Source organism: Aspergillus luchuensis, chromosome 8 (assembly GCF_016861625.1).
Source record: "Aspergillus luchuensis IFO 4308 DNA, chromosome 8, nearly complete sequence".
Taxonomy (NCBI): Eukaryota; Fungi; Ascomycota; class Eurotiomycetes; order Eurotiales; family Aspergillaceae; genus Aspergillus; species Aspergillus luchuensis.
In genome coordinates, this window is record NC_054856.1 from 383128 (window position 1) to 406114 (window position 22987).

General features: G+C 52.4%; 9 protein-coding genes across 9 annotated transcripts; 7 read left to right on the top strand and 2 right to left on the bottom strand.

The window, feature by feature from the left end:
- Positions 1-167: 167 nt before the first annotated feature.
- AKAW2_80137S (mRNA-binding protein NAB2) lies at positions 168-1720 on the top strand (the record flags this gene model as incomplete). The annotated part of the gene is made up of 2 exons (XM_041681125.1): positions 168-601; positions 670-1720. The coding sequence occupies 2 exons, from the start codon at positions 168-170 to the stop codon at positions 1718-1720; spliced, it is 1485 nt and encodes a 494-aa protein (XP_041548098.1).
- Positions 1721-2105: 385 nt separating this feature from the next.
- Positions 2106-4032, top strand: hem14 (oxygen-dependent protoporphyrinogen oxidase; the record flags this gene model as incomplete). The annotated part of the gene is made up of 3 exons (XM_041681126.1): positions 2106-2429; positions 2503-3183; positions 3244-4032. The coding sequence occupies 3 exons, from the start codon at positions 2106-2108 to the stop codon at positions 4030-4032; spliced, it is 1794 nt and encodes a 597-aa protein (XP_041548099.1).
- Positions 4033-4570: 538 nt separating this feature from the next.
- Positions 4571-5233, bottom strand: AKAW2_80139A (putative RNA binding protein Pym; the record flags this gene model as incomplete). The annotated part of the gene is made up of 1 exon (XM_041681127.1): positions 4571-5233. One exon carries the CDS (start codon positions 5231-5233, stop codon positions 4571-4573), a length of 663 nt encoding a protein of 220 aa, XP_041548100.1.
- Positions 5234-5665: 432 nt separating this feature from the next.
- On the top strand, positions 5666-6168 carry AKAW2_80140S (cytochrome b-c1 complex subunit 9; the record flags this gene model as incomplete). Its single annotated transcript, XM_041681128.1, has 5 exons — positions 5666-5677; positions 5745-5764; positions 5858-5923; positions 5990-6038; positions 6106-6168. 5 exons carry the CDS (start codon positions 5666-5668, stop codon positions 6166-6168), a joined length of 210 nt encoding a protein of 69 aa, XP_041548101.1.
- An 866-nt stretch (positions 6169-7034) lies between these two features.
- AKAW2_80141S (putative ubiquitin-protein ligase E3 component (UBR1)) lies at positions 7035-13555 on the top strand (the record flags this gene model as incomplete). Its single annotated transcript, XM_041681129.1, has 2 exons — positions 7035-13228; positions 13288-13555. The coding sequence occupies 2 exons, from the start codon at positions 7035-7037 to the stop codon at positions 13553-13555; spliced, it is 6462 nt and encodes a 2153-aa protein (XP_041548102.1).
- Positions 13556-15080: 1525 nt separating this feature from the next.
- On the top strand, positions 15081-16139 carry thiA (thiamine thiazole synthase; the record flags this gene model as incomplete). Its single annotated transcript, XM_041681130.1, has 2 exons — positions 15081-15417; positions 15481-16139. 2 exons carry the CDS (start codon positions 15081-15083, stop codon positions 16137-16139), a joined length of 996 nt encoding a protein of 331 aa, XP_041548103.1.
- A 446-nt stretch (positions 16140-16585) lies between these two features.
- On the bottom strand, positions 16586-18022 carry ISC1_2 (inositol phosphosphingolipid phospholipase; the record flags this gene model as incomplete). Its single annotated transcript, XM_041681131.1, has 1 exon — positions 16586-18022. One exon carries the CDS (start codon positions 18020-18022, stop codon positions 16586-16588), a length of 1437 nt encoding a protein of 478 aa, XP_041548104.1.
- A 368-nt stretch (positions 18023-18390) lies between these two features.
- On the top strand, positions 18391-20253 carry SWD3 (WD40 repeat domain-containing protein; the record flags this gene model as incomplete). Its single annotated transcript, XM_041681132.1, has 3 exons — positions 18391-19039; positions 19114-19277; positions 19339-20253. The coding sequence occupies 3 exons, from the start codon at positions 18391-18393 to the stop codon at positions 20251-20253; spliced, it is 1728 nt and encodes a 575-aa protein (XP_041548105.1).
- Positions 20254-20973: 720 nt separating this feature from the next.
- AKAW2_80145S (carboxymuconolactone decarboxylase family protein) lies at positions 20974-21583 on the top strand (the record flags this gene model as incomplete). Its single annotated transcript, XM_041681133.1, has 2 exons — positions 20974-21444; positions 21506-21583. The coding sequence occupies 2 exons, from the start codon at positions 20974-20976 to the stop codon at positions 21581-21583; spliced, it is 549 nt and encodes a 182-aa protein (XP_041548106.1).
- Between the last annotated feature and the right edge of the window lie 1404 nt (positions 21584-22987).

A 22987-nucleotide genomic window follows, 5' to 3' on the forward strand; every position in this document is an offset into this window, starting at 1 on the left:
TCTTTGGCTCCGGGAAACCTATTATATAAGCTAGCGAATCGTCTCAATAGCGCCTTCTGGGTTCAGTGGCGCGGCGTTCTACGATACCCCGTGCCGTTCCTCCTACATTTCCTCGCCTACGTCTGTGTCACTCCTAGGTCGCTCTTCAGCACTCGTGCGTTTGCATCATGACTACAATGGTCACCGCAGGAACCCCGCTCGCTGAGGCGCTGGGTCATGTCATTCCCCCGAAGCTGGTCGAGATGGGTTGGAGCTCCGACGGTGGCGACGACTCAGCCCTTACCGATTATGTGATCTTGATGCTGGCGAATGGCAAGACTCAGGAACAGATCGCCGGCGAACTCTCCAATGATCTTCTCGGCGGCCTCGGTGAAGGCGATACACAGGCTCTCGATTTTTCGAGATGGCTCTTCGAACAAGTCGAAATTCTCAACCAACAGATCAATGGCGGGGGTGCCCCGGCACCCAACGAGGCTTCACCTGCACAGGCGATTCCGTCATTTGGTGATCAAGAATCTGCTCCTACACAAATGTCCGGCTTTGATGGCAATGCGCAGGATGCCGATATGAGCATGGGCGATGCAGCCCAAGGCGACTCGATGTGGGTTATCTCTCCTCCCCATACTCAAGTTGGCGATATAGACTAACCTCTCTTTTTTTTATGTATAGACCGACGGGACCGAAAGCCATGCGCAATGGTCGTGGTGGTGGACGTGGTAGAATGCTCAACCAGATAAATCGCTCGATGGACCGTGGGGACTCGGCTTTACATCGAGTCCGCGGTCAAGCTGGCGGTGGACGGGTCAACTCCCACGGCCGCGAGCACGGAAAGGGCCGTTTCAATCAGAATGGAGGCGGCAGAATGCCCGGTGGTCGTCAGATGGGTGGAATGAATATGGGCAACATGATGAACATGACGCAGTCCGATCAGATGCACCTCATGTCTCTGCTTGAGGAGCAAGCTCGTATGATGGCGCAGATTATGCCCGGTTTTGTTCCTCCGGCAATCAACCCGGCGTTCCAGCAAAATGGCTCCCAAAATGGCCGGTCTTTGTTCGATCGAGTCGAACGTCAGCATGGCCATCGGCACCGCGGTCAGCGCCATAACAACCATCACGAACAGTCGGGAGATGTTGACATGGATACGAAACCTGATCAGGGTGGACAGGAAGGGGGGCAGGATGAAAGCAATACCAACACTGTCTGTCGCTTCAACCTCCGGTGTACCAGGAAGGACTGCCCGTTTGCACACCAGTCACCCGCCGCCCCCGAAGGTTCTCCGGTCGACGTTTCGGATATCTGCACTTACGGGGCTGCTTGTAAGAACCGCAAGTGCACAGGCCGCCACCCTTCACCTGCCGTCAAGTCGGCGCATCAGGCGGAGGAGCTCTGCAGATTCTTCCCCAACTGCGCCAACCCTCATTGTCACTTCAAACATCCCAGCATGCCCCTTTGTCGGAATGGAGCCGACTGCTCTCAGGAAGGCTGCAAGTTTACTCACATCCAAACCCCATGCAAGTTCACACCTTGCCTTAATCCGAGCTGTCCTTACAAGCATGCCGAGGGCCAAAAGGGTGCCTTCTCCGACAAGGTGTGGACTCCGGGCTCGAAAGAGCATGTGAGCGAACGGAAATTTGTTGCAGAGGAGGAGGGTACAGAAGAATTGATTAAGCCTGACACGGCCGGGGAAGGTTCTCAGAGTCAGGAGATTGCGACTTAGATTCCGGCGTTGGATCAACCTGACCACCTTTCTTTTGATGATTCCACATTGTCCAATTCCCCATATGATGCCGGAGAGATCTCATGTATTATTTTGTGTGCGCGGGTGCTTACTTGGGAGGGCGTTCAATTTCGATCTACTTTATGTTATGGTGCACGGCCTAGTCAGTCAGTACCTTTCAGCTTTTGTAATAGTGGTCTTGTTGTTGGGGACCTTCGTAGTAACTGGAGTGCATATGCCGGTCGGCAATAATAAACTCTATTGCGGTCGGCCATCGGAGCTTCTGCTAGCGGCCCCTCCGCTCCGCAGCTCTTCCGCTTCCTCCACCCCGTTGAGCACCCTGGACACTTGGTTGCTGACCCCAGTGTGTCTCATTATCGCTAATATGCGGTTACCATGTGCTTCAAGCCGTGCGTTCCGGCAAGTGCGAGCGCCATTGGCTCTGCTCCACAGGGGTCAGAGGCACGCCGTGCATACCAAACAGTTTGACGCTGCGGTCATAGGCGGTGGCATCACCGGCCTCACAGCGGCCTACCAACTATCGCGCGACCCGTCGTGCTCCAAAGTCACGCTTTATGAGAAGTCCTCCCATTTGGGAGGCTGGCTCTCGTCCGAGCAGATTCCTGTCCGTGGAGGACATGTCGTCTTCGAATATGGTCCGCGGACCTTGAGGACGAGTAGTCCCTCGTGCCTTCCCATGATGGATTTGGTAAGCCAGGATGCCAGTACAAGGGGGGGGGGGGGGGTTGCCTATGGCTAACAATACTGGCTCAATGCTGCAGATAATGAACTTGGATTTATTGGATGATGTTCTGATCTGCGACAAGAAATCGCCCGCAGCTCAAAACCGTTACATCTACTACCCCGATCATCTCGTACGCCTGCCATTTCCGCCCACGGAGGGATTGCTTAAGACAGCCTGGACACTTTTGATGGAGCCGTTGTTCGAGACTTTTCTATATAGCGCTATCTTCGAGAAGCCAAAAAGGGCTGAAAATGCCCACATCCTCTCCCGTGACGAATCAGTCGCGGATTTTGTTTCGCGTCGGTTCTCCCCCAAAATGTCGGAGAATCTCGCTTCTGCGGTCATGGCTGGCATTTTCGCGGGAGACGTAAACCGTCTGAGTGCAGAAATGGCCATTGGCTATGTACGAGAACTCGAGAAGAGATATGGATCTATAGTGGATGGCATGATGACCCAGAGGGCGTCAGGAATGCGTGCTATGCCAATGGATGAGTTGTTGGCGTTGGAATCGGTGGCGGTCCCATCCCACAGTGATGATCGTTACTGGAAGAGTCTGCGTGCGGTGGTCTCAGATGCCAGCGTTCTTACGCTGAAGAACGGTTTGGGACAACTGACAGATGCTATGGCTGCCCAACTCAGGAGTTCCAGTAATGTGGAAGTTGTGACGGGGACTGAAGTAACCTCGCTTAGCCAGAATCCGAAAACTCGGGACTTGACCGTGAGTCAGAGCTTACGTCTATTTCCTACCATATGTATTGAAGGGCTGACATGAGTATAGATCGGGTTTGGTACGAACGAGTCAAAGACCCATAACCGTGTAATTGCCACCCACGCGCCCTCGAGTCTCGCTCGGCAGATAGAGAACACAAAGGTGGGTGTAGTACCTTCTGATACGATCCGCGCCCTAGGACAGAACAACTACGCAGTGACTGTCATGGTCGTCAATTTATATTACGAGGACCCAGACCTGGTTCCAGTTGAAGGGTTCGGATACCTGCTACCTAGCTCGGTTCCCTTTGAACAGAACCCCGAGCGGGCCTTGGGAGTTATCTTCGGGTCCCAGTCCAGCGAAGGACAGGACACTGCACCCGGCACAAAACTCACAGTGATGATGGGTGGTCATTTGTGGGACGGCTGGAGCGAGTCCGACTATCCTGATCCGGATAAAGCAGTTGAGATGGCCCAGGCATTGCTTCATAGGCACTTGGGAATTAAGACGGCTCCGTCTGTGGCACGCGCCCGGTTGCTCCGCGATGCTATACCCCAGTACACAGTTGGCCACCTGTCCCGCATGAAAGAGCTCTCGCATTCTGTTCGGAGTGACTTTCATAAGCGGCTCACCTTAGCTGGTGCATGGTATGGCACTGTGGGAATTGGCGTAGTGGACTGCATCAGACAAGGTTACCTAGCCTCGTCGTATGGTGTTGGCTCTAAGAAACTTGGCCCTGGAAATAGCCGTCGACCTTGGACCAAGCATGACTTCCATAACTGGGAGCTGGAAGGGGGCATAGCTACCTCCCCGGTTCGGTTCGATAATGTTCACGTTACGGAGCGTCAGCATTACTAGGACAAATTTACACGGGCTTTCGATGTCTATATTAGCATGTATGATACCAAATGTATGATTATCTGGACTATGCGGGGAAAAGCGAATATGATATCGCTAGTAGCGATCCCAGATGTCAATTTGGTAGCGCGAGAAGCTAGTATAAAAAACAGTAAAAATGTAACGATGTTACAGAGTATGTCTTTCATCCGGATTTTGCCATCCTCGGTAGACTGCCACGGATGGCTTATGTCGGGAGAAGGGCTATCATGGATCGGACGAGAGATCCGCGAGGCCCAAGACGTGTAGCGAATATTTTGATACGCTTTGGCGCTAGTGCTGAGGAAGTCGAGCCGCTTCCAAAGTCTGGTTTGATACTCCTGCATCGACTATCGTATGGATTGGTATGCTCTAGCAATCAAGTCACCAGAGACCCGGAATAAATGCCGTTTATGGATGCCAGTGACCGGAATGGCTGTAATGGAGCACCTTCAGAAAGTCGCACAATAGGACCTAATTAATAAGAAGTACGGTTACTTCTGCGAATCGGTAGTTCTCTCTACTCCTTCACTTCGGTGGCCTCCTTCTTGTCTCCGTTCGAATCGAACCCGAGGGAGTCCAGTTGGCGAATCAGCTCCTGAATCTTGATCACCTTCTCCAACTGCTCGGGAAGAAGGGCCTCTCCCTGGGCTTTCTTGTCGCGCAGGTCGCGAGCCTGCCTCAGCTTCTTCTTCAAGTTGCGGGCCTTCTTTTCCTTCTCGGCTTCAGGGTCGACTGCCTCTTCGGTTTGCGCTGCGTCCTTTTCGGCTCCGTTCGATTGCTTCTTAGCCTCTTCGGGCGCAGCGGCACGCCAGTTCTCGATGCGAGTCACATCCTTGCCGTTGGTAGCACCATCCTGTGTGGCCTTGGCCTTCTTTCTAGCTTCGCGACGCTTCGCATTCTTGTTGTTGGTTGCACCACCTGCCTTGTTGGCCGAGGTGTCCTCGTCGTCCTTCAATCCATCGGCACCGGGAACCCCGCCTTTTCCGCGATTCTTCCAGGCCTCTGCCGCACGGGTTTTGTATAGTTCCACATCCTCAGGAGGGCGGTATCCCGGTCGGACACGGATCTCTCGTCGCTTGGAACCGTCGGCACGGACAGACGAAGGAATGTAGCGTTCCCCTGTGGATTCATTCGTTGTGATCCCGGAGGAACTGACCGCACCAGGCTTGTTGGAGGCCATAATTTTATTTTCGTTCGGCGGGGTGTTGAAAGTCGGTCGGGCGGGAAAATGTCAGTGTGGCCTGAGGGGGAAGACAAGTAGTTCCACGGTAGGAATCTCCCCCTGATTTAAGTCTCGAGGGTGAATGCGTTGGAATTAAATACCGGTGTATGTTGCCACAGTTATTCACCAGTCAAGCCCGACAGCGCATTGAAATTGTGGACGAGTCGACGTAAGGTTGATTGATTCTCCAGGCGGCCAGTCGGAGGCTCTGCGCAGGTGGTGTTCCGACTGGCCAATCAGCGACCCGGTGATTCCCGCTGTTGCTTTTCGCGGCCGCCAAACCGAACTCGATCCTGACTGGAATCTTCAACCTCATCTCGCCCATCCTCTCTGCCTTGCTGTCTTTCCCCGCTCCCTTCCCCCTCTATCTTTTTATCCATTACCGTCACAATGGCCGGCGCTGTAAGTGTTTTCTTTGTATGGGTTTTGTCACAGTTCAATGGCTAACTCCAGGCTGTTCCCGTTCCAGTTCGCTTCCGCTATCTACCAGCATGTCTCCCCTTTCACTCCGGATATCCAATCGATACTTGTCGCCCGTCATGGAATAGTCTTGCTAATTGGGAATCTTTGAACGACTTACAGGGGCCTGATCCGCCGTAACGCGGTCTACCTGACCACTATCTTCGCCAGTGCCTTCGCCTTCGAGCTGTACGTTGCTGTTATCGGGATCTTTCGGGGGGTTGACAATCGCTAAACAATTATCTTTTGGAATAGGACCTTCGATACTGCCTCCAACAAGGTCTGGGATTCTTTCAACCGCGGCGTACGTTTCTTCCCTCCCACGACCTTTCCGCAAGGGTTATACTGACGGGTTCGTTTCACTACTGCAGCGCCAATGGAAGGACATTAAGCACCAGTACCTCAACAAGGCCGACGATGAGGACGATGAGTAAATTCGGGTACAATACTCGCCGTGTTACATATGAAAGAATAGAAGTGGTGCTAGGGGGTTCAAAATATCCATTCCCATGTTATACTATAGCCGAGTGCCGGGAAGGAGAAGTGCTATAACCCAGGGTGTTTGTACGAGATAGATTCGCAATAACCTGTAACTTTTGTTTTTCAGCAGTCTATCCAGGAGCAGGGTATGCATACGTAGGTTACCGTACCCCGTAGGCCAGGTCAGTAGTCAAGCAACACACGGATGTTGCCCAGCTGGGCGGGGGAAAGCCAACCGGGCGTTCACACGCCGTGGATGAGAATCGCAGTGGCGCCAAGCCCCGGTGTTTGCAGTACCTCGATGTCATGGGCGAACCAACTCTTGGGACACTCCTCTTCTCTTCCACATATTGTCTAATACAGTGTCATCGCTTTTTGCTTTCGGAACGACATCTCCATCAGGGGTCCTAGCTGAATGAGAGAATAGGAAAGTTCCGCTCATGTTATCAACGGGCTACTGGTGCGTGCCGCTGAATACCATAAAACCCGACTTCCCACCACTTTCCCCCCACGGTGACATCGCTGTGCCTGCTATCGCTCGATAACTAAGCTTCTTAACTGATCTAGATTTTTCCCCCTCCCCTCAACCTTACTTGGGATTTACCACCCCAGTAAACCCGACCGATTTCAACGCCCTTTCACTCCGTGGCTTATTGCAACATACTTGCCGCCACCTACACGCTCGATCACAGGCCGAGCGATCGCAGACTGGGAGATCCCAAGCCCGCCCCACGGAGCTCCCACTCCATCCGACCCTCACCATCCCCTCACTTTTCGGACAGCCCGATGAGTGTCGCGATCCAAGCGCAAAGGCGATAAAATGAGTTTCACGGATAAGGAGATGGTACTCGGGCAAGGCCTTCTACGGCTGCCCGCTGCACACAACTATCGATATGGATTCAATGCAGAGCAAGACCTACTTGAGCTGCTCTTCCACTCTTTAACCGGCTTCAACGAGGAATATCTCCGACTACTTTTCCCCAACGGGCCTCCGAAAGGTGTTTGGAAACTAGCGGAAGCTCAGGGAGCAAAAGAAGGAGCAGAATATACCGAAGCGGCGCGGGGAAAGCGATGTGGTCACATTTTCAGGGCCGGCGAGGCTACTTATCGGTGTATTACCTGTGCTGCGGACGATACCTGCGTGCTCTGTAGTCGCTGCTTCGACGCTTCTGATCACACCGGCCATCAGTACCAGATTTCTTTGTCCTCGGGAAACTGCGGCTGCTGTGACTGCGGGGATGAGGAGGCATGGCGACTACCGTTGTTCTGTGCGATCCATACCGACAGCGAGGATAAGAAGGGCAAGCAAAGGGCTCAGACTCAGCTTCCGCATGACTTGGTCGATAGCATCAGAACGACTATTAGCGGCGTGCTGGATTATTTCTGTGATGTCATCTCTTGTTCTCCCGAGCAGTTGCGGCTCCCGAAAACAGAGGAGGGGATCAGACAGGATGAAGAGGCGTCCCGGTTACGTCCCGGTTGGTATGGCGATGGAGATCTACCGGAGGATGAGCCGGAGTTTGCTCTTGCTCTTTGGAACGATGAGAAACATACCATCCGGGATGTTGCTCATCAGGTCAGCCGGGCTTGTCGGGAACGGGATCGTTTCGGTAACGATAGGGCCCATGAGACGAACGATATTGGGAGGAGTGTAGTCAAATACTCCAAGGATCTGCAGAGGCTGCTGGCTGTGTCGAAAATCATCGAACAGATTAAGGTCACGGTTACAATCCGGTCTGCCCGCGACACGTTCCGCGAGCAAATGTGCGGGACTATCGTCGAGTGGCTTGCAGATATCTCGGGGTGCAGTATCATGGACGATAACGAGATTCTGCGCCACACCATCTGTGAGGCACTGCTTAGTCCATGGCAACAACGCAGCAATGCCGCGAATGCCGATATCGGAATGAAGGGCATTGATGACCATCAGAGGTCTGAAAATGCTCCGTACCGCACGGTTATGCTCACGGTGTCCCCACAGGGGCAGGTGGTTTTGGCTGCAGAAGACGATGATGACGAGGATGATGAGGATATCGATAATGATAATGAACAAGTTGGCGACGGCGATGGAGACGAAGAATTCGTGGAGACCCATGATGATGCTGACGACGAGGATGAGGATATGGATAGGCAGATTGCTTTACTTCGTGAGCAAGCCGAAATAGAGGATATGGCGGATGAGGAAGATATGGTGATGGGCAACACGGATGACGCTTTTGAAATGGCTCAAACTATTATCCAACTGGGTCGGCGGTCGATGTCCCCCAACACTGAGCAACAACAGGAACGACAGGAACAAGAAGAGCAGCCAGCCTCGGAGAACCAAGCTCCGCCGCAATCTCCTGAGCGCGAGCCGAACTCGAATGACACATGCCAACTTCCTCCCATGTCATATGTTGCCATCCCCAAGACACCATCTGGCGTGGTAAAGCCATCACCTGCAAAGACCCCTAGTCATTGGCAAGTTCGACCTTCCGTCCCGGCCTTCGGGGAGCATGTTCCCCCATACGAGGATCTCTGGCAGCGTACACGCCTGGACTGGATGATCCTGTTTGATCTCCGATTGTGGAAGAAGACTCGTACCGATCTGCGCGATCTTTACATTGGTACCGTGGTCAATGTTCCCCAGTTCAAGCGAATCATGGGTCTACGCCTGTCGGCTCTATATACGGCGCTCGCGCAGTTGTACCTGATTGCAGACCGCGAACCGGATCATTCAATTGTCAACCTTTCCCTGCAACTTCTAACGACGCCCTCTATCACTGAGGAGATCGTGCTGCGCGGGAACTTCCTCACCAAGGTCATGGCCATCCTATATACATTCCTGACTACGCGTCAAGTTGGTGAACCTTATGAAGTAAACCCGAACGCAACTCTGGCCTTCGATGCCGGTTCCGTGACCAACAGACGTCTGTACCATTTCTTCCTTGATCTGAGATACCTCTTGCAGTCAGAGTATGTACAGAACCGCGTACGCAGTGAAGAACCTTACCTCGCTCAATTCTTGGACCTCGTCAAGCTTTCCCAGGGTATCTGTCCCAACGTACGTGCCGTGGGAGAGCATGTCGAGTACGAGACCGACGCCTGGATCAGTGCCTCGATCCTCATGCGGGAGATCAATCGGCTCTGCCGTCAGTTCTGCGAAGCATTCCGTAACCCCGAGGTTGATGGTGGTGTGAAGCTATTGCGAGCAATCCGGACGGCAACCATCTCTGCAATGGTTCATTCTACGGGGATCGAGCGCAAGAGATTCGAACAGGCGGAGATCAAGAACTATGTACGGTTCAAGACTTTACCTCCCCTTGACTTCGAAGTCGATCAGCAACGAGTCCCTCGTTACCGTGTTGTAGACTTTGTTGTTGAAAGTGGTTCGATGAGCTTCCACCATGCCCTGCACTACACGCTGTCGTGGCTGCTGGAGTGTGGCCGCAATGTGAACAGTGCTCTGATGCGGGATGTGCTCATGAGTGCTGCTCATGCCGCAAATGAGAAATACATTCACGATAGTCAGCTGACTTCTGAGGATCTGCTCCTCTGCATGTTCGATTATCCTCTGCGGGTCTGCGCCTGGCTCGCGCAGATGAAAGCGGGCATGTGGGTGCGTAACGGTCTCAGCCTTCGGCATCAGATGTCTCAGTATCGTGGAGTGTCGTCTCGCGACTTTGCCTACTATCGCGATATCTTCCTACTGCAAACTGCGCTGGTGACCTGTGACCCCAGCCGGGTGCTTGCGTCTATCGCGGACCGGTTCGGTATGATGGACTGGATGACGAGAGATTATATGCCACGCCCCGGATACGAAGACAGCCAGATCATCGACGTAGCCGAGGAGTTTGTCCATCTGCTAGTCATCCTGCTCACAGACCGGACCTCTCTCACCGCTGTTGACGACAGCGAAGCCGCAACGCGCGAGAACATGAGCCGCGATATTGCGCATGTTCTGTGCTTCAAGCCGCTTTCTTTCTCGGACTTGTCTACACGCCTCAGTGACAAGCTGCTTGACTCGGACCTGTTCCAGGATGTTTTGGACGACGTTGCAGGATTCCGTCCTCCTGAAGGCTTGAATGATACAGGAACTTTCGAACTTAAGCCGGACTATATCGACTTGATTGATCCTTATAGTGCTCACTACAGCAAGAACCAGCGGGACGAAGCAGAGAGCATCTATAGGGAGTGGATAGCCAAGAAATCTGGGAAGAAGGCATCAGATATTGTCTTTGAGCCGAAGCTGCGCCCTATCACTTCTGGCGCATACTCGGAACTTCCTAAGTTCACAAGGACGCTGGTTTTTGCTCAAATTGTCCACCACTGCTTGGACTACGTGGTCTCCTCGAAAGAGCGTACTCCCAACATTCCGCCTACCCGTGTGGAGACCTTCCTGCAGGTTGTCCTCCACCTCATTCTTGCGGCGTCTCTTGAAGATAGTAGCGAGGATGATGGCTCCTCACCGTCGTTCGTGTCGCATGCCTTGAACAAGGCCAAGGAAACGACTCTGGCTGGATCATTAACTATTGTTGGTCTTCTGGAGAAGATCTCTGTCATGAGTGAATTCTCCGCCTGCGGGCCCAAGATCCGTCATATCCTGAAAAGGCTTTGGCAGAAGCGCCCTCAGGCCTACGCCTCCGCCACTGCCTCTCTCAAGTTCCCGTTTGATCGGGTCGACACAAGCTCCCCTGCCATTGACACCGACAATGAGAAGGAACTGAAGAAGAAGCAGGCCCTTGAAAGACAAGCGAGGGTTATGGCTCAATTCCAGCAACAGCAACAGAACTTCCTTAACAGCCAAGGTGCAATTGACTGGGGAGAGGAGGACTTTAGCGACCTTGAGTCCGAAACCGAGACTGCTCCCGAGACTAAACTATGGAAGTACCCTAGTGGTACTTGCATTCTCTGCCAGGAGGAAACAAATGACTCCCGACTCTACGGCACATTCGCCTTGATCCAGGACAGCAGTATCACGCGCCTAACAGACATCAACGATCCTGACTGGATCAGGGAAGTGATCAGGACACCGACGAGCTTGGATAAGTCTGCGGAGCACATTCGTCCGTTTGGAGTCGCAGGAGAGAACCGCACGACAGTCCGCCGACTGGACTCTACCGGTGGTGAAGTTATCAGCGAGAAGATTGGATTGAGTAAAGGTTTCAAGGCCACGCACACCCTTCGTGGACCAGTCACCACCGGTTGTGGGCATATCATGCACTACTCTTGTTTTGATGCCTACTTCCTCGCTACTCAGCGCCGCCATTCGCAACAAATCGCGCGGAACCATCCTGAGCGTTTGCTGAGCAAGGAATTTGTCTGTCCGCTGTGCAAGGCTTTAGGAAATGCCTTCCTTCCTATTATTTGGAAGGGTAAAGAGGAATCCTACCCGGGGGCTCTGAATACTTCTGTGCCGTTTGATGATTTCATCAATACACAGTTGAAGTCGGTCCTCTCGCAATCGTACAATTATGCAGTGCTCGCAGAAAACAACAATGTGCAGCTACAACTTTATCAGGACCTATTCAGCAATTACCTGTCGAAGGCCTTGGTTCCTCCACTGGCAACTAAGGTTGATCAGCTCATGTCGTCGCAGTCATCGTCAACGTCGTCGTCTCTACCCTCTGCGACTCACTATATACCAACAGCGAGGATGCCGATGCCTGGCCTCTTCCCATCACAGGACGAGAACTCAACTACAAGTCCGCTGCAGGAAGCTTCGGCCCAAAGCGGAAGCCCCATGTCTGTGCTCATACAGATCTACAAGCGACTGAAGCAGACCATCCGAATGAACCACATCCCATCCACCTTCAATCACCATCCGGATACCACAGACACCAATGACCTGGTGCACACTGATTCCTTGTTTCAGAGTTTTGGCTTCAGCATTGCTGCTACTGAGATCTCTCAGCGCGGAGTTGAATCAGAGCCAGGGACGACTTTGTTGGACAAGATTCCTCAGCTGACTCTGACGCACCTCCGAGTCTTGGCTGAAAGTGCCTTATCGTACGCTGCCGTCGGGTGCGTATACAATTCTAATGGCCCTCATACTCACAGCGGGGACGAGTTCCAAGAGCTGCATCGCCATAAGATATGTCAGCTCTTCATCGGCCATCCCTGCTTGAGCGGCAGCGCACTGGTAAACGAGATGCGTGAGATTGAACCGCTACTGGCTAAGGATACTTTTGTCTTCCTGGCCGAGTGTTCGCTATCCCTGCTACCGGTGCTGTCAGTTGACATTCGCCACTTGATTCACGTATGCTACGTGGCCGAAATTGTCAAGGTCGCGGCTACGTATATCCTCTGCCCGAAGGGTCTGAAGGAGGAGCTGGCGCAGCATCACGACGACCAGTATCTGTCTGAGCTAAGTCAGACAGATCCACGATACGAAGCGAGCCGGCACTTCTTCCACTCGATCGTCACCGAATTGAAATCTAACTCGGTAGGCCACGCGGTGGGATCATCGTTCCCAGCTGAAACCGGCTACGTCAAGGACGGCGTGGAAAGTGCAACTCCGGATGTGGTGATCTCGCTGAGGCGTCTCATCTCCAGCTATGCATTGACTTTCCTGCGCAAGGCGGTCATCCTACTCCACGTTCAGCACGGCGTTGAGTTCCCTAACACTGGTCCCCACGACGCGAATGCGTCGGAGCTGGACCGTCTGACCAATCTCCTTCACCTGCCATCCGTTGACGAAATCTTTGCATCGATCAACCCGGCTCGGGAGAGTGGTAAGCCGTTCGATGCTATGATCTCCGGATGGATCTTCCACTGGAATGCGACTCGGTCGGGCGTTCGAATGGGCGACCTTAAGCTGTGGCCCAGCCTTCCTCACCCGGCCATTTTCGAACTGGTCGGACTTCCCAAGTACTACGACAGTTTGATCGAAGAGGCCAACCGGCGGCGGTGCCCCAAGTCGAAGAAAGAGCTGAGTGATCCCAGCATCTGTCTCTTCTGTGGAGATATCTTCTGCTCGCAGGCAGTATGCTGCATGGAGAACAAGCTGGGCGGATGCAACCAGCACGTTCAGAAGTAAGTCTATTTCCACCCCCTTTCTGTAAGATCTGGAGAACTCTGCTAACAGCAAGTAGATGTGGCAAGAACATTGGTTTGTTCATCAACATTCGCAAGTGCACTGTGCTCTACTTGCACAACCGCAATGGATCATGGCACTACGCACCGTACCTTGACCGACACGGCGAGGTCGACCCGGGTCTTCGGCGCAACCGGCAGCTGATCCTTAACCAGAAGCGCTACGACCGACTGCTTCGGGACGTGTGGTTGTCACACAGCATCCCAGCTACCATCAGCCGGAAGCTGGAGGCGGACATCAATAACGGCGGGTGGGAGACGATCTAGAGAGGGGGCCTAAGGAGTTATCGTGTTCTGCGTTCAGCATTGGTGTGTTGTGATGTGATGTGTTGTATCCTGACTTGGCTTGATGACCAGTGCCAAAAGCTCCTGATGACTTTGCATGCATTTGATCGGATTGTTTATTCTTGAAGATAGTTCACATATATGTATCTACGATGCAGAGGTGTTTTGTCTGGACGATGGTGGTTGATACTATATATTCTATGCCTTTTGCTTGATCTTGATGTGTATCAGTCAGTCAGTTGATGCGGTCTGTAGTAACGGTTTGGCAGTGTGGACTATCATCTGAATCGTGAATTTTATCTTGGTCATTAAACTTGGCATTGATCTACATGTAGACCTCGATCTGAAACAAGATCAACCGTGTGACTCACAGGGAAGCTTTTGTGTCGTGGGGACAACTTTAGCCCTGGTACTAGCCCCCATACTTTCATTGGTGATATGCTGAGACAATTTAAGCTTTCGCTACAGCCATAGCTTATACACAGTAAAATTGTGAAGGGGAAATTGCATTAATCAAGACGATTTTCATCCATCTTTACACAGAGTAGATAGTTCATAATGGGCTACGGCTTCAAACTGCTCCCATGTCTCCATTGCATAACCTTTCCCTGTAGACACTAGACAGTAGCCAGCTAGCGAGCAACGAGACAGTGGTCAGTTAGCACGGTGGAATCCAATCAGCGATTCGGGGTGAAGCCAATTGACATTGCGCATCCACATAGTAGTATCTACTAGGATGATCGTCACCCTCCATGACTTCACACGGTTGCTGCAAAGGTTCACCGGGTTGAAACCTACGCGGGCAGGATCGGAGCAGGTCGCTGGATCCCTCACGGACCACAGAGCTCCAGCTCCAGCTCCACGAAGAAAAGCAGGATGCAATAATCCCCGCACATCGGAGAGTTAGTATGTGCAGTCAAGTAATTAAGCAATTGGCAGCTGTCATCTCCATTACGTACCGTGACTTTCATCCCCCTCCCCTCCCCCTTCCCGTAGTATTTATACCTGCCCCTCCCTCTCCCCCGCTTCTTCTTCTTCTTCTTCTCTTTCTTCCATCATCTCAACAACCATCTACTATCTACTACTTCCACTCAAGTCTTCATCGACTTTCATCACAAGTCATCCTCTCCCATGTTTGTATCCCCTGTATAGACCGTACTAACCTCGTCCTAGAAACCTTCCGTGCAATGTAATTCCACCTACATGGACCCCCCTTCCCCGGGGGTCTCGTCTCAATACTTTATTACACACGATGGAAGTCATGCAATGCCTTTGGCTGGACTCTCTCAATGATCAGGTATCTCAGGTAAATCTTGGGCGTGGACCGGTGTTCGTTCCTATCCAGTGGTAGTGTAGCATTGCTGCCTGCCACCGGCTCTGGGTTCGTTCTGAGATTATACGGTTAAACTTGATCTGGATAATACCAGCGAAAGGATCATGCCTTCCCTCGTATCCCCCCGTTTGATGGAATGGCTAACAAATCCCAGTCCACACACTTGAAAGCAACATGTCTCCTCCCGCTGCTATCTTCGAGCCCACCGTGGTCCCCACTGGCATCAAGTCCAACGTGGTGGTCCCGGAGGCCGCTCCCGTCACTGGCTCTTCCCAGACCCAGCTGCTCGACCACTTTGCTGGCAAGTGGGACAACTTCAAGTTCGCTCCCATCCGTGAGAGCCAGGTCTCGCGTGCTATGACCAGACGTTACTTCCAGGATCTGGACAAGTACGCTGAGAGTGACATTGTCATTGTGGGTGCTGGTTCTTGCGGTTTGAGTACCGCGTATGTTCTGGCCAAGGCTCGTCCGGACTTGAAGATTGCCATTGTCGAGGCCAATGTCTCTCCTGGTTCGTTCTCCAACAAACCCCCACCCACTCATCTAGCTAAACCAACATACTGACTCATCCCAGGTGGTGGTGCCTGGCTCGGTGGCCAGCTCTTCTCCGCTATGGTCATGCGTCGTCCCGCCGAGGTCTTCCTGAACGAGCTGGGCGTGCCCTACGAGGAAGACCTTGCGAACCCCAACTACGTCGTGGTGAAGCACGCCTCGCTGTTCACCTCGACCCTGTTGTCCAAGGTTCTCTCCTTCCCCAACGTCAAGCTCTTCAACGCTACCAGCGTGGAAGACCTGATCACCCGCCCCGCTGCCAGCGGCGACCCCAAGGATGTCCGCATCGCCGGTGTGGTCACCAACTGGACCCTGGTCACTCTTCACCACGACGACCACTCCTGCATGGACCCCAACACCATCAACGCCCCCGTGATCATCAGTACCACCGGTCACGACGGTCCCTTCGGTGCCTTCTCAGCCAAGAGACTCGTCTCCATGAACAGCGTCGACAAGCTCGGCGGTATGCGCGGCTTGGACATGAACTCGGCCGAGGACGCCATCGTCAAGAACACCCGCGAGGTCACCAAGGGTTTGATCATCGGTGGTATGGAGCTGTCGGAGATCGATGGCTTCAACCGCATGGGTCCTACCTTTGGTGCTATGGTCCTGAGCGGTGTCAAGGCTGCCGAGGAGGCGCTGCAGATCTTTGACGAGCGTAAGCGCGAGTGCGCTGAGTAAATGTCTCAGTAAACTCCGTTTGAGTGTGAGAGATCACATGGAATTTGTTTTTCTTCACTCGTTATGTGGAAGATTCTGCACGTGGTGTGACTAAATTGCAACACACGAGGATGATGATGATGTCGCTGGCTTGTTAACGACACTCTTTATGATCAATATGACTATTATACTTGTCTATCAATATTTCATATGTTTGTAGGGTAATAAACCTGCGTAGATAAACACCGGTCCGGATACCTATGCCCCGGCACATAAATGCATGCATGCATGCGTCAGATGCACAACTTGAACAAAGAATGCATAGACCCAACTACTACTTAGGACATGACCCATACTGCCATTCAAGCATATACACCATCTCATTCCTTTCCAAAATTTACATACTATACATATACACAAAAGCTTACTACACCCAACATATCCCAATTTTCCAAAAAAGCACCCTCCTACTCCGCCTTCTCCCCCTTCCCGCCAACCGCCTCAGCAATCATCTTCGCATTCCTAACCTCCCACTCAAACTCCTTCAACGCGCGCAACTCACTCGACATAAACAACCCTCCAATCAAGCCATCCAAGATCCCCGCTCCAAAGCTCAACGTGCTCACCAGAACCAAAATAAATGCTACGTATGGTAGGTGGTCGCCTGTCCACCACACTCCAATGAAGCAGCCAATGGATATAATCACCGAGGCTAGGAAATGCGCTACGCGCCACCGGCGCTGTGATCGCTCGCGACGGACGTACGTGTGAATCATGTCGATGATGCGGTCGTAGGTATCGGGTGTGAGGGCGGCGTTGGGGGCAGGGGAATGATGGGTAATACTGGTGTCGTTGGCGGCTTTCTCTGATGGGATGCGAGTGATAACTGCCTCGACGGCGAAGTGGTCACTCAGGGAGCAGCGGAGGGTGGGGTGGCGCTCTGTCATTGAGAGTCGGGTGGATTCGACGGACCAGCGCGGTGCCGGGTATAATGGGGGGTAGTTGCCGTCTCCGACGAAGATGTAATCGAGGCGTTTGCCCTTGGGACATGGAGCATCTTTGTCGACGACGATGTCTTGGCCTTTTTCGAGGCGCTTCTGATCTTCTTTGGACCACCGCCAGGTATTGAATTTTCCGTCGCAGGTGGCGCCGTTCTCCGTGAGGTTGTATTCCGCTGAAGGAACGGGCTTGCCCCGTTTCTGCTCGACGGGGTCAATGGCCGCGCCGACCGAGGAATCCGGATGCAGGACCTGCCATGCATCTCGGACGGGGCTGTGAGCCTGGATCAATTGATGCGCGAACGATGACGGCAGCATGTTGAAGTCGCCCAGACCGATGACTAGATGTCCGCGCTCCGCAGCCCCGCGCATAAGCTTCGCGATTTCCCACGCCTGTGCCGTTCGATGACAGATATACGAATCGTTGGGTTCTCGCTCGTAGGGGGCGTGTAAATGCGTGCAGAACACCTCCGCGACGTCTTGGACTCCGGGTCCGAAGCGGACGCGCGCACATGCCACGCCTTTCCCGACGTACCAGTCGCCGCGGAAAAAGGCCGTGGGACGCCCGTTGAGCGGGTATGCGAACATGCTACTTTCTTCGATGGGCCATTTGGAGAGGATGGCGAGGCCAGCGCCCCAGATACCGCCGAAGTAGAACTTTCCGTAAGGTAGGATGTGTCGGGTCTGCTGACGGATGGATTCGTAGTCTTCTTGTGTCCAGCATTCTTGAAGACCGACGATTTCGGGCGGCGGAGAGGCAATGGCGAGCTGGCGGCCAATTTCAGCGAGGCGGGCGTTTCGGTGTTTGGCGATGTATTTAAGACCCCAGCAGTTAAGGGTGAAGATGCGGATGTGGGTGGGGGTTGAGGAGGGGGAAGAGGAGGGAGGATCGGAGGTGGCAGACATTGTGGGATGATGTAGTATTGTTGAATTAAAGGAGCATATCGTAAATTATAGTAAGAATAATAGGAGATAAAATATGGGCAATAGAAAGACTAGAAAGAATAAAGGAAGATGAGTATGGATGATTAAGGGGGATATAGATGAGGTGGAGATGAAGCCAAAGTAACGAAAAACGATGAAATCATGGTGCTCACCGCCTTGAGGCACATTCTGGGGAAGGGGTCTTACCGCCTTCCCAAAAGCGCCTGATTGTCACGAGGGATGAAAGTCGCGGCGATGAAAGAAATCATCGCGATCGCTGCTTTTCTGCTTTTTCTCTCTCCCTCTCCCTATTTTCCCACAATTCTCTCGCGCCGTTTTTCTGCCTTCTCATGGATGGCTCCATGCATCGCTCCAAGCGACGTCGCCTTGATACCACTCCCAAGCCCCAGAATGGCTTCATCCATTCGCCCGTAGAATCCTCGTCCGACGAGCTGGCCGCGGGCTCCGACCACGACGAGGCCGAACGCCGCCGCGCCAGCTGGTCCATCCAGAAGGCATATCCCCCACAGCGCCCATATCGCCGCTCGCGCAGCTTCAGCGGCTCCGAGAGCCCCGACGAGCTGGCTGTCGACGCGAAGGAGTACTGGTCGGCGAGGAATCGCGGTCGCAGTCCGTCCTCGCCCTCCGAGCCAAGCGCGGAGCCGTCCTCGGAGCGATATCTCGACCACGACCACGACGAGGCGGAAGAAGAGGAGGAAGACGTGGCTCCCGAGCCTGGACTCGACCCCGAAATTGATCCGGAGCAGGAAGACGGCGGCGCCGAGGGCGATGTCGAAGAGACCGCAACCGCCGCCGACGGTGATGTAGCTGTTGATCAGTCGTTTGGCGAACGGTCGCCTACCCCGGTGCCGCAACCACCACCGCCGCCGCCCAAACCGGACAAGGTGACTTATCACCAGAAGTATTTACTACGGGGTCATATTCGAGGAGTCTCGGCAGTACGGTTCTCGCCGGACTCTTCGATGATCGCTAGCGGAGGTGGGTTTATTATACTCCTCTCCTTTTTCCTCAATTTTCCTTTGTATAGATTGGGTCGCTGACAGTGTTACAAGGTGCGGACGGGGCTGTCAAGGTATGGGATACAGTGACGGGTCGGTTGATCCATACATTCGAGGGTCATCTGGCAGGCATCTCGACTATCTCGTGGAGTCCGGACGGTGCGACCATTGCGTCGGGGTCAGATGACAAGACGATTCGCCTGTGGAATGTATTGACGGTGGGTTTACGTTGCAAATAACGTTTTGGTAATATTCTCGGGAACTAATACATTGCAACAGGGCAAGGCGCATCCGATCCCCTTCGTCGGCCACCACAACTACGTCTACCAGATAGCATTCTCGCCCAAAGGCAACATGCTCGTGAGCGGATCCTACGATGAAGCGGTATTCCTATGGGATGTGCGATCAGCACGAGTGATGCGGTCGCTGCCCGCACACTCCGACCCGGTCGGAGGCATCGACGTCGTCTGGGACGGCACCCTCATTGCCTCGTGCGCGACAGACGGACTGATTCGAATCTGGGATACCGCGACGGGCCAGTGTCTGCGGACGCTGGTGCACGAAGACAACCCGCCCGTGACGGCGGTCAAGTTCTCCCCGAACGGCAAGTACGTGTTGGCGTGGACGCTGGACGACTGCGTGCGACTGTGGGACTACGTCGAGGGGCGGTGCATCAAGACGTACCAGGGCCATGGCAATAAGAAATACAGTCTGCAGGGTGGATTCGGAGTATATGGAGAACGGGGCGGACCGCGGTATGCGTTCGTCGTTAGCGGCAGCGAGGACGGAGCTGTGCTGTGCTGGGACGTTGTCAGCAAGCAAGTGCTGCAGCGTCTGGAGGGCCACAACGGGGTGGTGCTGGGAGTGGACACATGCACGCTGGAGGAGTCGCGGCTGATGGTGAGCTGCGGGTTAGACGGGACCGTGCGGGTATGGGAGGAAGCGAATGCAGAAGCAGAAGCAGCAGGTACCACGAACACCTCCACCGCCAACACTCCTCCCCAAATAAACGGAGACGGAGTGAATGGAGACACGGTCCAACAACCGAATGGGGACATGGAAGTCGAGAAACCAAACGGTCTACCAGAAACAAACCACGACCACAACCTCGAACAACCGAACGGACACAAAGATGACCCGGAACCGGAACCGGAAGACACCGAAATGGGCGAAGCCACAGGCCCAGACGGGTAACACCAATGTACATTATAAACAGGAACCAAAAGAAAAATAAAAGAGAACAAAAAGGGCTGGCTGGCTGGATGGGTGGATGGACGGACGGACCGGCGTTCAGGAATGTATAATAGACACGAGGGATGATGAGATACAGCACTCGATACATTATCAACTAACCACAACCGATTATTATAATATGAATTGAGTGGATGTCCACATACACCGAGACATCCACTGACTATTATCTACCTAACCACCTGTCATGACACGAGTTCACGTACACTAGGATGCAGAATTGGCGCAACTGTTTTGACTTCCTTTATAGCTCCGTATTGGCACGTAATGGTTAAGTAGTAGCTAAGTTTGTTGATGCGGCAACTCTTCCATTGTATCCGTCATCGTGACTGCCAAACACCACTACATTCAGTTAAAGCTCAACCCTCAAATTACCTGGAAAAAATTGTTCGTGTTATTTTATGCTCCATTTGTTGGCATCGTTGAATTGTCTATTCAGCCTCAGCGCCGTGTTATACCTCCACGACCTCGGGGTCCGACTATTTGCTCGGCCCTCGGCCCAGGAGGCACTTACGGATTTGTCGTCATAGACTCAACAAAGATCGCTAATCAACATCAACTGTAATATATGACAATATCCCCGCACAGAATCAACAACATCTGGTCGTTACACGGATCTATCTCAACCATTCTATAGCCTGGTCACTCTCCAAAAGAACCATCATGGCTCGACTGCCCTATCCAGAGCCGCCTAAACAGCATGCCAAATCGCACCCTACGCTCAACATCATGAAACTTCTATCCTACAGCACAGCAACTGTTGAACACTGGGCAGGACTAGGGAACGCCCAGTTCAAGCACTTATTACTCTCAGCCAGACACCGCGAACTAGTGATCATGTTGACAACCTCAAAGTTCAACTCAACCTATGAATGGACCCATCATACTCCTGTATCCTTGAAGGCCGGTGTGACCGAACAGCAGCAAGCGGCGCTCAAAGCATCCGCTAAGGAAAAGGACTTCTTCATCGACAGGAAATTTGACAATGGGGCGGTGGGGTTCAGCGAAAAAGATCTCATCCTGCTTAGCTTTGTGGAAACAATTATCCAGCAGCCTGAAGTCAGTGATGAGCTGTGGAAGAGTGTTAAGGGTCAATTCTCTGATAGAGAAATCGTGGAGATCATTACCCTTCAGGTTAGTAACTTCCTACTCCTCTGTTGTATGTTGTAGATGAGAAATTGAACTCCTGTTATAGGGATTTTATTACTCGTTTTCACGCTTGACTACTGTTCTGCAGTGCGATTTTGATGATTGGGCCAAGTCTAAACTTTGATCTTGCTCTTTTGTGAATGGGGCGATGATATATGGGTTGATGGGCACTATCTGATTATGAAATTTGCCCTACTCGAGAAGCTCCTATCCTATCTCCTTACCCACTCCTGACATTGTGCCTGATAGCGGTTTTTCCATTGGTCAGTTAGTTCCCAAACAGGCGATGAAGCTTCTGGATCGCGCCAGAAATCGGAGACTTGTATATATGGTGATCTAGAATTTGCAATGAGGCTGGTACACGATACTACAACTTCAAGAAGGGATTGGTTGTCGCCAAGATCAGTCCAGCGCGATTCTTTCGAGATACACGCCGAGGAACAAATCGTCTGCAGTATGTCTACGATCAATACCATGGCCACCTCGATGACATTGTAGGTTAACCCGGATGGAGAATTGCGAATCAAACAGGCTACTTGGAAGAGAGACCCCAATAGTAGTTCTCCTGTAAAATTTCCCGGTCATCCAGATTGCGACACTAGATCATGAGTCGTTTCCTCGAGGGCAGAGGATGCCGCAGGTTCATTGTTCTTGATGAAACAATACATACTAACCTTCGATCGAGGGAATTATGTCGTATCGGTAAGCTGTACAGCATAATTCCTTTCGATCTTTCTCCTTCATGATTTATATTATTCGTTATTTCTTATTTTATTTTATTTTTTATTTTCACTGTTTTATTCTGTCTACTCTGCATCAACATGACCTATATCACGTGAATCATAGCTAACTAATCCAACGGCATACCCAACCAAACCTAGTCAGTCAGTCATTCAGTCAGTCAGTCAAGTCCTACTAACTTTACTGCACGGATCAGAAATAATGCAACTATCCATAAACTGCGTCATTTTCTTTCCGCAACCTATTCAACACTATTACCTCGAACCTACTACTCTATCCATCCATCCCCCTCGTCTAACACTCCCAAGCAAGAAAAGAACAACAAAAAACTAACCAGCCAAGCAGCCAAGGCCACGCAACAAAAAATCCAGACTCTCTTCTCTATCACAATAAATCTCTCTCACCAAGAAAACCAATTTCCCGAGCCATTGGAACGGAACCAACCCCACAACCACTAACCAACTAACTACTTATCTCACGATCAATCAATCAATTACTTAAAATGCATCGCATCACAAGGGAAAGAAAAAAGAAGAAAAAAAGCCAAGCGAGCCCAGACCAAACCCAACATGGTAAAACCTCATGATAATCAACATGAACAAAACCAGATGAGATAGAAAGCCGGAAACCCAAAAATAGCCTTCCAGCCAATGAAGATTCACCACGGGGGGGTAATGTCCATGGATGTGTAGAAGTCAACGGGGAAAGGAGGGAGCAAGGACCAATGTTGCTGCTTTATGGGTCGGGAGAGCCGTGGAACGGGGACTGGTTAGTGTGTTTAGGGGGA